Source organism: Ornithorhynchus anatinus, chromosome 3, assembly GCF_004115215.2.
Source record: "Ornithorhynchus anatinus isolate Pmale09 chromosome 3, mOrnAna1.pri.v4, whole genome shotgun sequence".
NCBI classification, from domain to species: Eukaryota; Metazoa; Chordata; class Mammalia; order Monotremata; family Ornithorhynchidae; genus Ornithorhynchus; species Ornithorhynchus anatinus.
In genome coordinates, this window is record NC_041730.1 from 40,370,265 (window position 1) to 40,384,718 (window position 14,454).

A 14,454-nucleotide genomic window follows, 5' to 3' on the forward strand; every position below is an offset into this window, starting at 1 on the left:
GAACTCAGATCTGTGCTCTTTCCACTAGGGCACGCTGCTTCTGCTTAGGGGCATCTCTGGTCCAACTGCCCTGAGGAAGCTGGCTTTTTGAGCGGGCCCTGGAACTCTTCCAGGCAAGAATGGGCTTGGGCTGGCCCAGCCTCCAAAGGCGGATGAAGCTGAATTCTCAGCGTTGAGGTTCCTTTTCAAAAAGAGCAGAAATGTCTATCGTTGTGTGGGCGCGTCGCCCACCGAGATACAACTTTGAAAACTAAAATGGTAACAGAGGGCAGGCAGCTCTAAGCTAACACAGTTGGAGTTCTTGGTTTCTTCAGAGCCGACATCCAGCAGGTAATTTAGCCCTCATTCATTCATATATATTGAGCGCTTATTGTGTGCAGAGCACTGTACTAAGCGCTTACCACTGAGACTACTGCAGGTGGTTGGCTCCTATGCTCACAAGGTCGGGAAACTGAGACGGGGCTGGCAGGAGGGTTGGATAGTGCCAGGGGATGGCCAGCGCCTGACACACACTCCTTTTGGCTTGGCTTCTGTCTTGAATTAGGGGTCCCAAGACCCTGGTTTACTGGATTAGAAAAGCAGCGTGGCCCAGTGGATAGAGCACGGGCCTGGGAGTCAATAGAACTTGGGTTCTAATCCCACCTCCTCCCCTTGTCAGCTGTGTAACCTTGGGCACACAACTTCACTTCTCTGGGCTTCAGTTCCCTCATCTGGAAAATGGGGATGAAGACTGTGAGCCCCATGTGGGACAGGGACTGTGTCCAACCTGCTTTGTACAGTGTCTGGCGCATAGGAAGCGCTTAACAAATACTGCAGTTATTATTACAGGATCCTGAAGTACTGTACGAGTGAGATGGAGATGCAGAGATCACAATACACCCAGTATGGTTAAGCAGTAGTTTGACTTTATAAGACGACCGCTACAGGGTGGCAAGAGGGATGAGTCAGGATAAGTGCAGTCAATCCGTATACACGTAGACAGCAGAATAAGTCGCAAAGAGCTCGCTATGAAGAGCTAGATATAAAGGAGGAATAATACCATAGCAGCGTCCTTCTAGCTTGAGGGAACCCGGACTTCTGATCTCAAGCTATTCTGGCTGACCTGGGTCAGCCGCAGCATTTCTGGACCCAAGGTTGAGGCTCAGCATCTTGACCTTTCCACAGTCTTGCATACCAATCGACTGTCCGGCATACATTTGCAGCTGGGCCTCCAAGGTTTATCAATTGATAAACATCTCTTTCTGCCCTGGGCCCATTTGTACTATCTGCAGGACTGATAAAGTGCTTTTGTGTAAAGCCACATGTGGAAGTGTTGTGTAAACTGTGTGTTAGACCCCCCAGATTGTGTGGTTAGTACTCAGGCAAAACACCCCACATTCCTCTGGTTAATGCTGTATTTTCCTCCCCCTGTACAATGTTCCCGGCAACCTACTTACAGTTCCCGGCACCAGCGGCATGGCCTAATGGGTAGAGCACGGGCCTGGGAGTCGGAAGGACCTGGTTTTCATCTCTGCTCCTCCACTTGTCTGCTGTGGGTGACCTTTGGCAAATCACTTCACTTCTCTATCCCTCAGTTTCCTCATCTGTAAAATGGGGATTAAGATCGTGAGTTCCGCGGCCTCAAAGCCTTCATGAAGGCACATCTCCTCCAAGAGGTCTTCCCTGACTAAGCCCTCCTTTCCTCTTCTCCCACTCCCTTCTCTGTCGCTCTGACTTGCCCCCGTTATTCACCACCTCCAGCCCCACAGCACTTATGTCCATATCTGTCATTTATTTCTTTGTATTAATGTCTGTCTCCCCCTCTCGACCCTATGCTCATTGTGGGGAGGGAATATGTCTACAATATTGTTATACTGTAATCTCTCGAGCACTAGTGCAGTGCTCTGCACACAGTAAACACTCAATATATATGACTGCGTGATGTGGGGCAGGGACTGTGTCCAACCTGATTAGTTTTTATCCACCCCGCATTTAGTACAGTGCCGTGCATATAGTAAGTACTCTCCAAAAAGCTTAATACAGTGTTCTGCACATAGCAAGTACTCAGTGAATTTGACTGAATGAAGGAACAAATACCATTAAAAAAGAAGTGCCTGGGCAGGGTGGTTTTGGGGGCATGACCCATTTTTGGCTAGTGGAAAGGGCCCGAGCTTGGAGAGAGTCACCTGATTCTGATTCTTGCTCTGCCACTTGTCTGCTTTGTGACCTTGAACAAATCACAATGTTTTCTCATCTGTAAGATGGGGATTCAATACCTGTTCCCTCTGTTCCCTCATCTATAAAATGGGGATGAAGACTGTGAGCCCCATGTGGAACATAGATCGTGTCCAACCTGATTACCTTGTATCTACCCCACTGCTTAATACAGTGCCTGGCACATAATAAGCACTTAACAAGTACCATTATAATCATTATTATTATTATTATCGTTAAATACCCTAAAGTTGTGTTAAAAAAACACCATTCATGGATTGATTAGTCTGTGACCCCCATGTGAAACAGGGACTGTGTCTACCCCGATTATCTTGCATCTACCCCAGGGATTTCGCCTATAAATCAATGCCTTGTCATGGCAGGAGAGTTTGCGTATGCTGATGAAGCTTAGAGTTACGGCAATGAGAGATATTCTCTCATCAGGGTTATCCACAATGGAAAGGTCTAAGCCAAAGCATCGAAGTCAATTCACCTGTGCTGGGCAGCCGCGGCATGAGAAAGAGTCAAAGGCAGATGGTCAAGTGATTAAATTATTGATCAAAGACAATGGCAGAGACTCAGGTTTTTACTGCGTAGAAGAAGGCAATGGGAAATCACTTCTGTATTTTTTACCAAGAAAACTCTATGGACTACGTATCAGAACGACTACAGATGAAAATGGGATGGTTCTGGAGAAGGTGTGTCTAAGGAGTCGCCTTGGGTCGGAAATGACTCGAAGGCATTTGACAACAACAACCCCAGCGTTTAGTACAGCGCTTGGTGTCTAGTAAACACTTAACAGATCCCGCAGTGAACTCAGTGTTCCCTTTCGGCCCTGCAATCTCTTCTGTCATTAAGCATCATTAAATGGCGTCCCCGTCTTGAAAGGGTTCCTGGCCTCCGTTTAGGGGTCGGAGCCGATCTGGGGGCGGGGTCTGGGTTAATCCGGTTACGTAATAATAATGATCTTGGAATTTGTTAAATGCTTACTACATGCCAAGCACTGAGTTAGTCACAGTCCCTGTCCCACTTGGGGCTTACACTCTTCATCCTCACATTACAGATGAGGGCACTGAGGCCCAGAGAAGTGAAGGGACTTGCCCAAGGTCACACAGCAGACATGTGGCAGAGCCGGGATTAGAAGCCAGGTCCTTCTGACTCCCAGGCCCGGGCTCTAACCACTAGGCTACGCTGATTCTCTACGTGTGAGGAGACCTAATGGTCTCAGTAGGACCCATTTGATCCAGAGAAGTGGGAACTGTGTTCGCTTTCTTCTTGGGTCCAGCGGTCCAGTTGGCCACCGCGCTGCTGCTCCTGCCTCATCTGCCCCCCGTCACACTCCTCTAGAGAATTCGGGGATCGGACAGCACCTGGCTTCCATTTTTCCCAAGTCTCGCTTGCCCAAGTTCTGGGGCTAGGACTTCTGGCCTCCTGGGGCATTTTCAGCCTCAGCCAAGGGTGGAAAAGGAAGATGGTCCTTGCAGGGAGGCCCCGCTGAATCATGCTAAGCCAACTGGGCCACGGGTCACTCGCCGGCCAGGACAGCTGATCAGTCCCTGCTCGGATTTGGAAACCGCTTCTTTTATCAGCCGGCTTAACCTCCAGTGAAGCCAGGATGCACATGGTCAAAGGAGAGCTGACGGTCGGGGAGCTGACGGTCGGGGCTGTGGACCTTGAAGATAACAAACCTAACATCTCCCTACCACAGCTCTAGAGGCCAGCTGTCACTTGGTGTGGGGGATGAGGGAGGCCGGGAAGGGATAAGGAAAGAGGCCTGTCCAGCTCCGAGGCCCATTCTTGGTTTGTAATAGGCATTTTCTGCTCATGCCACACTGGGCTGTATCCTCATGCAGTCCGGATAAAAGTCTTTCCCCCCCCCACCCAGTATAAGTCAACATAAGCAACTCTCTGTGGTAAATCGGCCTGAAATCCCAGTCCAGCCCCCTCCAGCTTAGGTCTCTGGTGTCCAAACTCTATCTCATTTCCTGCTAAGCGAGGCTGATATCCGGTTCGGAGTCCCACAGTAGGTAGGATGGTCAATTGTGCTTTTAGGGCTCACTTCACGAGCCCGCTCCTGGCTTGCAGTCTAAGGGGGTTCGTCGGCTCATCCTCAGCCCTAATAATAATAATAATAATGATGTTGGTATTTGTTAAGCGCTTACTATGTGCCGAGCACTGTTCTAAGCGCTGGGGTAGACATAGGGGAATCAGGTTGTAATAATAATAATAATGTTGGTATTTGTTAAGCGCTTACTATGTGCCGAGCACTGTTCTAAGCGCTGGGGTAGACATAGGGGAATCAGGTTGTCCCACGTGGGGCTCACAGTCTTAATCCCCATTTTACAGATGAGGGAACTGAGGCACAGAGAAGTTAAGTGACTTGCCCACAGTCACACAGCCAACAAGTGGCAGAGCTGGGATTCGAACTCATGAGCCCTGACTCCAAAGCCCATGCTCTTTCCACTGAGCCACGCTGCTTCTCCTGGTGGCTCTCATTCAGTCATTCAGCCATATTTATTGCACGCTTACTATGTGCAAAGGACTATACTAAGCTCTCCTCTCTGAGCCCACTGACTACCCCCGGGGATGTTAGTGGTGTTCACAGTGTTTTGCTTTGTGTTTGCATTTTCTCCCCTCCACTACATGGCAGGCATTGCTCTCTTAAAACCTCCCCAAGAGGGCTGTTCCCAATCTACAAGGTTCAACCAACCTCTCAGAAGTACAGCATGGCCTAGTGGAAAGAGCCCAGGCCTGGGAGTCAGAAGGACCTGGCTTCTAAGCCTGGCTCCACCATTTTTTCTTTTAATTCTTTTTTCTTTTTAATTTTTTTCATACTATTTGTTAAACCCCCTCTCAGGGTCACACCTGGAGAGTTTCCAGTACTCTACCAGTCTCGACTAGGGGAGGGAGAGTCAAGCAGAGGCACACTCATTCCGTTCCTAGCTTGGTCAGTGTCTAGCGAGTGGTGCTACAAGTCAAAACTCATCTGTGCTGGGCAGCAGAGGCATGGGAGAGAGTCGAGGGTGGAGACTCAGGTTTATGGCGCGGAAGGAGGCGATGGTAAACCACTTCTGTATTTTTACCATGAAAACATTATGGAAACACTACCAGAACAATTGCAGGTGGAGGTGGGGAGAGATGTATCCATGGAATTGCTAAGGGTCAGAGATGACTCTCCAGCATAAGACAATTCGTTAAGCTCTTACTCTGTGCCAAACCCTGTTCTAGGTGCTGGGGTAGGTACAGGTTAATTAGGTCGGAAATAGTTGTGTCCTGCGTGGGGCTCACGGTCTAAGTAGGAGGGAGGACAGGTATTGAGTCCCCACTTTAGAGTTGAGGCAATTGAGACACATAGAAGTGAAGTGACTTGTCCAAGGTCACTCAGCAAGCAGTCGGCAGGGCCGGGATTAGAACCCAGGTCCTCTGACTTCCAGGCCCGTGCTCTTTCCAGTAGGCGATGCTGTGCTTCCCAGCAGTTGGTCTACCTTACAATGATAGCAGTAATAATGATAATAACTGTGGTATGTGTTAAGCGCCAACTATGTGCCAAGCACTGTTTTGCTTGTGCCACCTTGTCAGCCGTGTGACCTTGGGCAAGTCACTTCACTTCTCTGTGCCTCAGTTTCCTCATCTATGAAATGGGTATTGAATCTGATTCTCTCCTATTTAGACAGTGAGCCCCATGTGGGACAGGGATTGTCTCTATTTGTTGCCAAATTGTACTTCTCAAGGGCTTAGTACAGTGTTCTGAACACAGTAAGTGCTCAATAAATGACTGAATGAATGACTGAATGATTAAATGAATGACTGTGTCCTACCTGATTATCTTGGATCTACCTCAGTGTTCAGTGCAGTGCTTGGCATATAATGAGCGCTTAGCAAATACCTTCAGCAAAAAAACTTGGATAGAGATTACTGTTCATTCATTTATTCATTCATTCATATTTTTTGAGCAGTTACTGTGTGCAGAACACTGTACTGAGCGCTTGGAAAGTACAATTCGGCAACAGGTAGAGACAATCCCTACCCAAAAATGGGCTCACAGTCTAGGAGGGGGGAGACAGACAACAAAGCAAAACAAGTTAACTGAGTTGTGTTGCTTTTCAGACACTCCCCAGAAGGGACCGAGTGACCGTGGTGGCCCTGGGTCTCCCAAATCCAGGAAGGAGGAGGAAGAGGAGGAGGAGGAGAAGGCTGTGACTCGCCTGCCGCTGAAAGGAATTGACCAGATAGAACCCCACCGTGTACTGGGGGGCAGTCCCAGGTAATGCCGGGAAGGGTTCGTTGACCAGAACCCCTTCTCGTGTTGGCAGGAGACCTCAGGGAATGTTGGGAAGAATTCACGGGGCAGAACTCCTCCTCACGTTGGTGGGTGACTCCTGGGAATCTAGGGAAGAATTAATTGGGCAGCAGATAATGCTGGGAGGAATTCACTGTGTAGAACTGCTGGATGTGTTGTTAGGCAGCCCCAGCAGGTAATGTTGGGATGAAGTTTAGCGATTTGCCCAAGGTCACACAGCAAACATTTGGCAGAGCTGGGTTTCGAACCCAGGTCCTCTGACTCCCAGGCCCGTGTTTTTTCCACTAGGCCGTGCTGCTTATTTATATTAATGTCTGTCTCCCTTCCTAAATTGTAAGTTTTTTGTGGGCAGGGATTGTGTCCACTAACTCTGTTGTATTATACTCTCCCAAGCACTTAGTACAGTACTCTGCACACAGTAAGCGCTCAATAAATATGATTCATTGATTGGTTGCAGGGTGAGATAAGTAAGTAAGAGGTAAGTAGATAAGTAGGAGGGAGAGAACTGATCGAGTGCCTTAAAACTGATCATCAGGGTGAGATAAGTAAGTAAGAGGTAAGTAGATAAGTAGGAGGGAGAGAACAGATCGAGTGCCTTAAAACTGATCATCTTTTAAAATGTCATATAACTGATCTTTTCCTTAAACTGTAAGGAAAGCCCCTGAGGAGCACAGAACCCATTTCTATAATTCACTGCCAACTTTCCAGCTCTCAGTTCAATATTCTATATATTATAGGTGCTTACTAAACATTTAAAGAGTATCTAAACCGAGAACCTGCATGCTAGCAAAACTGGACCGAAATATTCCAGCAGATATTTTGTTTGTTTGTTTGTTCAAATTGTATTTGCCAAGTGCTTACTATGTGCCAGGTACTGTACTAAGCGCTGAGGTAGATGCAAAGTAGTCAGGTCCCTGTCCCGCATGGGGCTCACAGACTTAAACTAAACCCCAGAGAAGCGAAGTGACTTGCCCGAGGTCACACGGCAGACAGGTGGGGGAGCCGGGATTGCTTTGAAAGTCTTCCCCCTTCCCATTCTGCAGAATTTCTCTCCTCCTCATATTCCAAGCCCTTCGAAAAATCACTTCTCCAAGAGGCTTTCCCCAAGTAATTTCCCAATTCTCCACCCTAAATATTCTCCTTCTCCCCCCATTTCCCATGTCAGCTCTTCCATGCCTCCTAAACACTTTAGCAGCTTTCAGGCCCCCACCCCCAAACGGCCCTCATATACCTATCTTTATATTCTATTGCTTCCTATCCAAGTACTTAGTACAGTGCTCTACACATAGTAAGCACTCAATAAATAGCATCGATTGATATCGGTAATTTATTTAGGTGTCTAACTTCCTTGCTAGATTGCATATTCCTTATAGGCAAAGCTCATGTCTACTAATTCTCTTGTACACTTTCAAGCACCTAATGCGGTGCTCTGTAATAATGATAATTATGGTATTTGTTAAGCGCCTATTAGGTGCCAGGCACTATACTAAGCGCTGGGGTGGATATAAATAAATTGGGATGGGCACAATCCCTATTCTCACATGGGGCTCCCACTCAATCCCCATTTTACAGATGAGGGAACTGAGGCCCAGAGAAGTGAAGTGACTTGCCCGAGGTCACATAGCACACGTCGTGGTGGAGCTGGGATTTGAACTCAGGTCCTTCTTCCTCCCAGGCCTGTGTCTATCCACTAGACCACGCTGCTTCTCTGCTTCCCTTTTTAGCTATTAAAAGGAGGAAAACAACATTCTAGTCTGGGATTCAGGATAGAGCTGGGTTTATAACAAGTCTTTAAGGGTTAACACAAGCCAGGAAGCAAGCAAGGAGGATGAAAAGGTTTGATCCTTAACAATGGTATTTATTGCACATTTACTGTGTGCAGAGCACTGTATTAGGTGCTTGGGAGAGTACAATACAACAGATTTGGCAGCCACATTCCCTGCCCACAATGAATTTGCAGTCTAGAGGAGGTGTGTAGGGTCTCTACATATTAATGGGATCTGGTTTCCATCCCACAGCTAAAGTCAGAGGAGTCGTGGAGTTTTAATCCATCTCCAAGACAGCTGTCTTTCCTTCCGGGACAGAAACCTTCACTTTTTCCCAGTGACCAACTGGAACAGTTCTTCAGGATCTCAGCAGTATCAGACATCATTCATTCTGTGGCATAATTCCTTCAAATTTGGCTCCTGAGCTGTCCAGAAATTGAACCGAAGAGAGCCCCGGCATACCTGAGAGTGAACATCTTAATTTGGCTAAGAAAAAAACTCGTCGAGTTTCTAGAATTAAAAAGAAAAATCATGCATTTGGGCTTGAAAACTGCATTTTTTTTTGCATTTCCTGGGGCAGATTGAAATAGATTCAGATTGTTCATGATGTTTTTAGATGTGCTGACGGTAGTAAAGTGGAAAGCTTGGGAAGTTTTGTCATGTTCTCTTCCTTTGGAGTTTGTTAAATTTGTTATAATAATATCGGAGGCTAGAGGTCAGGTCATGAGTAAGAATTTTTATGGCAGTTATTCTTTATTCTTTCCATTAATTATTCATTCAACTTATGGTGTCCCCCAATTTGTTTGTTTTCAACATGAAAGCTTAGATCTTGGTAACTCTGTACCTGAATTATAGCATGTGATAATATGTTAGAATATGAACTTGCAAGCAAAAGTCTTTCAAGGTTACCTCCCCTACCAAAAGATGTATTTAGGAAATGTATAATTTACTTCCTTTGAACTTTCCTAAGCTCCCAAACAGGCCTCAGTTCGTGTTCAGTTCACAGTAAGGGCTCAGAAAGGCGTTCACTCCGCTCAATAAATGCTATTCAGTAAAATTGTTCCCAAACCCCATAAAACCGATCTTGGATTGTTAGTATTAGTAGTCGTTGTTGTTCAGTGATAATAATGAGCTCCATTCTCTGAACAATAAAGCCACTCTCTGGTAATGAGTGAGACGTTTTAGGAGGATCGCCTTTCTTTCTTTCGGACCATTCCGGAGCTTCCCAGTTCATTACGGCTCACATCAAAGAGACGCTACCCTATTAGTAGTAATGGTATTTATTAAGCGCTGACTATATGCAGAGCACTGTAAGTTCTGGGAAACAATACACCGGTGGGAATTAGACCCGATCTCTGGCCCTCCAGGGATTCACCTCGAAGAATAGGATTGGAGAAAGGGGATTGGGGGACACCTAAGGAGCGTGGAAACAAGACACTAAAAACAGCATAAAACACAAGGACAGATACACAAAATAAAAACAAATATAAGTCAGGTGTGGAGGCTAGAGGATCAGAATTTCAGGCTTCTGGTGGCTCAGAGCCCAGGGCTCACCGATAGCCACAGTGTCCGATCCAGCGGCCACCAGTCTTCCCAGGGTTTTGTGGAGGCTCAGGCTGTGGGAGATGTTGATAATAATAAAAATGGTATTTGTTAAGCGCTTACTATGTGCCAAGCACTGTTCTAAGTGCTGGGGTAGATACAAGTTAATCTGGTTGGACACAGTCCCTGTCCCACATGGGGCTCACACGTTTATCCCCATTTTTTACAGATGAGATAACCGAAGCCCAGAGAAGTGAAGTGTCTTGCCCAGGATCACACAGCAGTCGTGTGGTGGAGCTGGAATTAGAAGCCAGGTCCTTCTGACTCCCGGGCCTGTGCTCTATCCACTAAACCCCGGCTGTTCTGTTTCCCGCCGGGGTGGAGGAAGGAGGGATGGGATGGAGCCTCCTCGGTGATGTGGAGAAGAGCCGGCATCCGGCAGGATTTTGAGGGGAGGGAGCGAGGCTGGGTGTCCGGTAGAGTGCCAAGAGTGCAGCACCAGCTTTTATCCCTGGCCCGGTGGGCATGTGGCATGTTAGGAGCAGGGACCTTTGGTGATGGGAGGGAAGACTGCTGACAACAATTGCTAGACTGGGCCTCTACTGAGAGGCACCATGGCCCCCAGATGGTCCTTCTGGTGGTGTGAGGGAGTCCTGCTCCTTCCAAAGTACCAGACGTGCCCAGAATTGGGCTCAGTTAATCAAAAAGACAATGACTTGCATCTGTCCGGTCCTTTTAATTGATCAGGACCGTTCACCTCAGTTATCGACTCGGCCCCACCAGTTCCCTGGGACGGGGCAGCGGTTATTGATCTCCAATCCATTTTGGGGACACTGGAGGCCTGAAGTGGAGGAAGTCAAGCAGCAAGGGGAGAATGAAGGAGAGAAGGAAGAGAAGAAGACAGAGCTCGGAGGACCAGGAGGTCGATTGGTCTGTGGGACACTCCATCACGCCTCTCACAAATATTGTCAGATTCCGGAAGGTCTCCTCTTCATTCTCCTTGACCCTGTTCTTTTTCATTTTTTTGAATGGTATTTGTTAAGCACTTACTACGTGCCAGGCACTGGACTAAGCGCTGCGGTAGGTACAAGATAATCGGGTTGGACCCAATCCCCGTCCCACATGGGGCTCACGGTCTTAATCCCCATTTTCCAGATGACAGAACTGAGGCCCAGAGAAGTGAATTGTCCTGCCCGAAGCCCCACAGCAGATAAGTGGCGGCGCCGGGATTAGAACCCTGGTCCTTCAGACTCCCAGGCCCGGGCTCGGTCCACTGGGTCATGCAGCTTCTTCCGTTCTCTTGTCTGGATTCAGGGCAAATCTCTCCTACTCCCTGTCTCCTTCTGGTGCCATATACCTTGAAAGCCCTTGTGGACACCAGACCAGGAGATAGAAATGACGACATATGCGTCACACCAGGCTCACAGTGTACTCTAATGAGGTCACACATGCCGTTTTCTGCAAATATGCCCAAGGCCACACTAATTCAGAGAATATCTGGTTGGGGCAGGGTGGGTGGAGTAACTTAATAATAATAATAATGACATTTGTTAAATGCTTAATATCTGCCAGGCACTGTACTAAGCACTGACGTGGATACAAGCCAATCATCTCCCTTCCACCATTCTTCTCCAAACTTCTTGAGGGAGTTGTCTACCACCCCCACCCGCCCCATCTCAAATTCTTCTCCATTTCTCTTCTTGACCCCCTCCAATCTGGCTTCTGTTCCCTTAACTCCACAGAAACCCCCTCTCAGAGGTCACTAGCCAACTCCTTGCCAAATCCAGAGGCCTCTACTCCATCCTAATCCTCCTCCACCGCTCAGCTGCCTTTGACACCGTTGACAACCCCCTTCTCCCGGAAACGTTATCCAACCTCGGCTTCACTGACACTCCTGGTTCTTCTCCTATCTCTCTGGCTGCTCATTCTCAGTCCCCTTCGTGAACTCCTCCTCTGCTTCCCACCTCCTAACTGTGGGAGACCCTCAAGGTTCAGTTCTGGGTCCCCTTCCATTCTCCATCTACACCCACTCTCTTGGAGAACTCATTCGCCCCAGTGGCTTCAACTATCACGTTCATGTGGATGATACCCAAATCTGCATCTCCAGCCCTGATCTCTCTCCCAACCACTTAGTACAGTGCTCTGCACACAGTAAGCGCTCAATAATTACAACTGACTGACTGACTCTGGTCTGGAACATCCTCCCTCTTCATATCTGAGACAATTATTCTCCCCACTTTCAAAACCTTATTGAAGGCACATCTCCTTCAAGAGGCCTTCCCTGACTAGACCCTCATTTCCTCTTCTCCCTTTCCCTTCTGTTTCATTCTTTCACTTGGATTTACTCCCTTTATTCCCCCATCCCTCAGCCCCACAGCACTCACGTATATATCTACAATTTATTTTTATTAATGCCTGCCTCCCCTTCTAGACTGTGAGCTCGTTTTGGGCAAGGAATGTGTTTACCAACTCTGTTGTACTTTCCCAAGCATTTAATACAGTGCTCTGCACCCAGTAAGTGCTCAGCATATGATTGATTGATCGATTGGTATTTATTGACTGTTTACAGTGTGCAGTAGATTGTAAATTCATTTTGGGGAGGGAAACTGTCTGCTAATTCTGTTGTGTTATACTCTCCCAAGCACTTGCTATGCACATAGTAAGTGCTCAATAAATATAATTGATTGATTGATCGATTGACTGCAGAGCAGTGTATTAAGCGCTTGGGAGACTACAATACAACCCAGCCGGAAGACACCTTTCCTTGCCCACAGAGAGCTCACAGACCAGATCATCAGTTCTAAAGCATTCCATCGGCTTCCAACTTATCCGCACTCTTCTCCCACTCTACCCCAGCTCGCACACTTTGCATCTCTCAAGCTGAACTACTCACCGTACCCCACTCTCGGCTCTTCCATTGCTGAACTCTTGCTCGCGCCCTCCCCCCAGCCTGGAACTCCCTCCCTCCCTCTTCAATCTCTAGCAACCCACAACTCTCCCCATCTTCAAAGTTCTTCGGAAATCACATCCTCTCCAGGAAGCCTCTTCTCTCGACTAGTCACTAATCCTCCCACATTCCATCCTCCGCCTGCCTCTTAAGCCTTTCCTCTCATCTAAGCCTGTAAATTCCCACGAATCCCATAACATGAAATGTACATCGCCTTAATTCTATTTATTTGTTATTGTTTTAATGAGATTTTCATCCCCTTGATTCTATTTATTGCTATTGTTCTGGTCAGTCCGTCTCCCCCGATTAGACTGTAAACCCGTCAAAGGGCAGGGACCGTCTCTATCTGTTACCGATTTGTCCATTCCAAGCGCTTAGTACAGTGCTCTGCACATAGTAAGCGCTCAGTAAATACTATTGAATGAATGAACATATACGTGCGTGCATTCATACGCTCTCTTATTTACCTCCTACCTATAATTTATTAAAGTGCCTCTCTCCCCTTTCGGATTACACGCTCCTTGAGGGCAGAGATTACGAATTCTGCTGAGCTCTCCCAAGTGTTTTGCAGACAGTAGGTGTTCCACAAAGACTCCCGATCGATTATGGGACGATGAGTGTATTTATAGGTGCAAGCGCTTGGAACAGTGCTTTGCACACAGTAGGGGCCCAATAAATGCCACTGATTGAACTGAATGAATCTGCCAAACTAACTCTCTTCCCCTCTTCAAAGGCCTACTGAGAGCTCACCTCCTCCAAGAGGCCTTCCCAGACTGAGCTTCCCCTTTTCCCTCTGCTCCCTCTCTGCCCCCCTTTCACGTCTCCTCAGCTAAGCCCTCTTTTCCCCCCTTTCCCTCTGCTCCTCCCCCTCTCCCTTCTCCTCCCCTCAACACTGTGCTCCTCCGCTCATTTGTATATATTTTTATTACCCTATTTATTTTGTTAATGAATTGTACATCCCCTTGATTCTATTTACTGCTATTGTTTTTGTCTCTCTCCCCCGATTAGACTGGAAGCCCGTCAATGGACAGGGACCCCATTCCCGCTCACCTTATAAAAACCATCGCCCCTGCCCTCCTCCCTTCCTTAACTTCTATCTTTAACCACTCACTCTCCAATGGCTCCTTCCCCTCTGCCTTCAAACATGCCAACGCCTCCTCCATCCTAAAAAAAACCCGCTCTCCACCCCACTTCCCCCTCCAGTTATCGCCCTATCTCCCTACTACCCTTCCTTTCCAAAATCTTAGAACGAGTCGTCTACAATCGATGCTTAGAATTCCTCAACTCCCATTCTCTCCCGGACCCCCTCCGATCTGGCTTCCGTCCCCTCCACTCTACCGAGACTGCTCTCTCTAAGGTCACCCGTGACCTCCTTCTTGCCAAATCCAATGGCTCCTACTCCATTCTGATCCTCCTTGACCTCTCTGCTGCCTTTGACACTGTCGACCATCCCCTCCTCCTCCACCCCTTATCTCACCTTGGCTTCACGGACTCCGTCCTCTCCCGGTTCTCCTCTTATCTCTCTGACCCGTCATTCTCGGTCTCCTTCACGGGCGCCTCCTCCCCCTCCCATCCTTTAACTGTTGGAGTTCCTCAAGGGTCAGTTCTCGGCCCTCTTCTGTTCTCCATTTACACTCACTCCCTCGGTGGACTCATCCGCTCTCACGGCTTTGACTACCATCTCTACGCAGATGACACGCAGATCT

The 14,454-nt window shown here is 47.8% G+C and overlaps 1 protein-coding gene across 1 annotated transcript in view; it reads left to right on the plus strand.

Annotated features, from left to right (window-relative positions):
- Positions 1 to 8,907, plus strand: part of OVCH2 (ovochymase 2) — a 70,395-nt gene extending 61,488 nt beyond the window's left edge. The window contains exons 21-22 of the mRNA XM_039911316.1: positions 6,301 to 6,457; positions 8,512 to 8,907. Of these exons, the coding sequence (XP_039767250.1) occupies positions 6,301 to 6,457; positions 8,512 to 8,515 (161 nt within the window). The 3' untranslated portion in view covers positions 8,516 to 8,907. The remainder of the gene's footprint in view (positions 1 to 6,300; positions 6,458 to 8,511) is intronic.
- Positions 8,908 to 14,454: the final 5,547 nt, after the last annotated feature.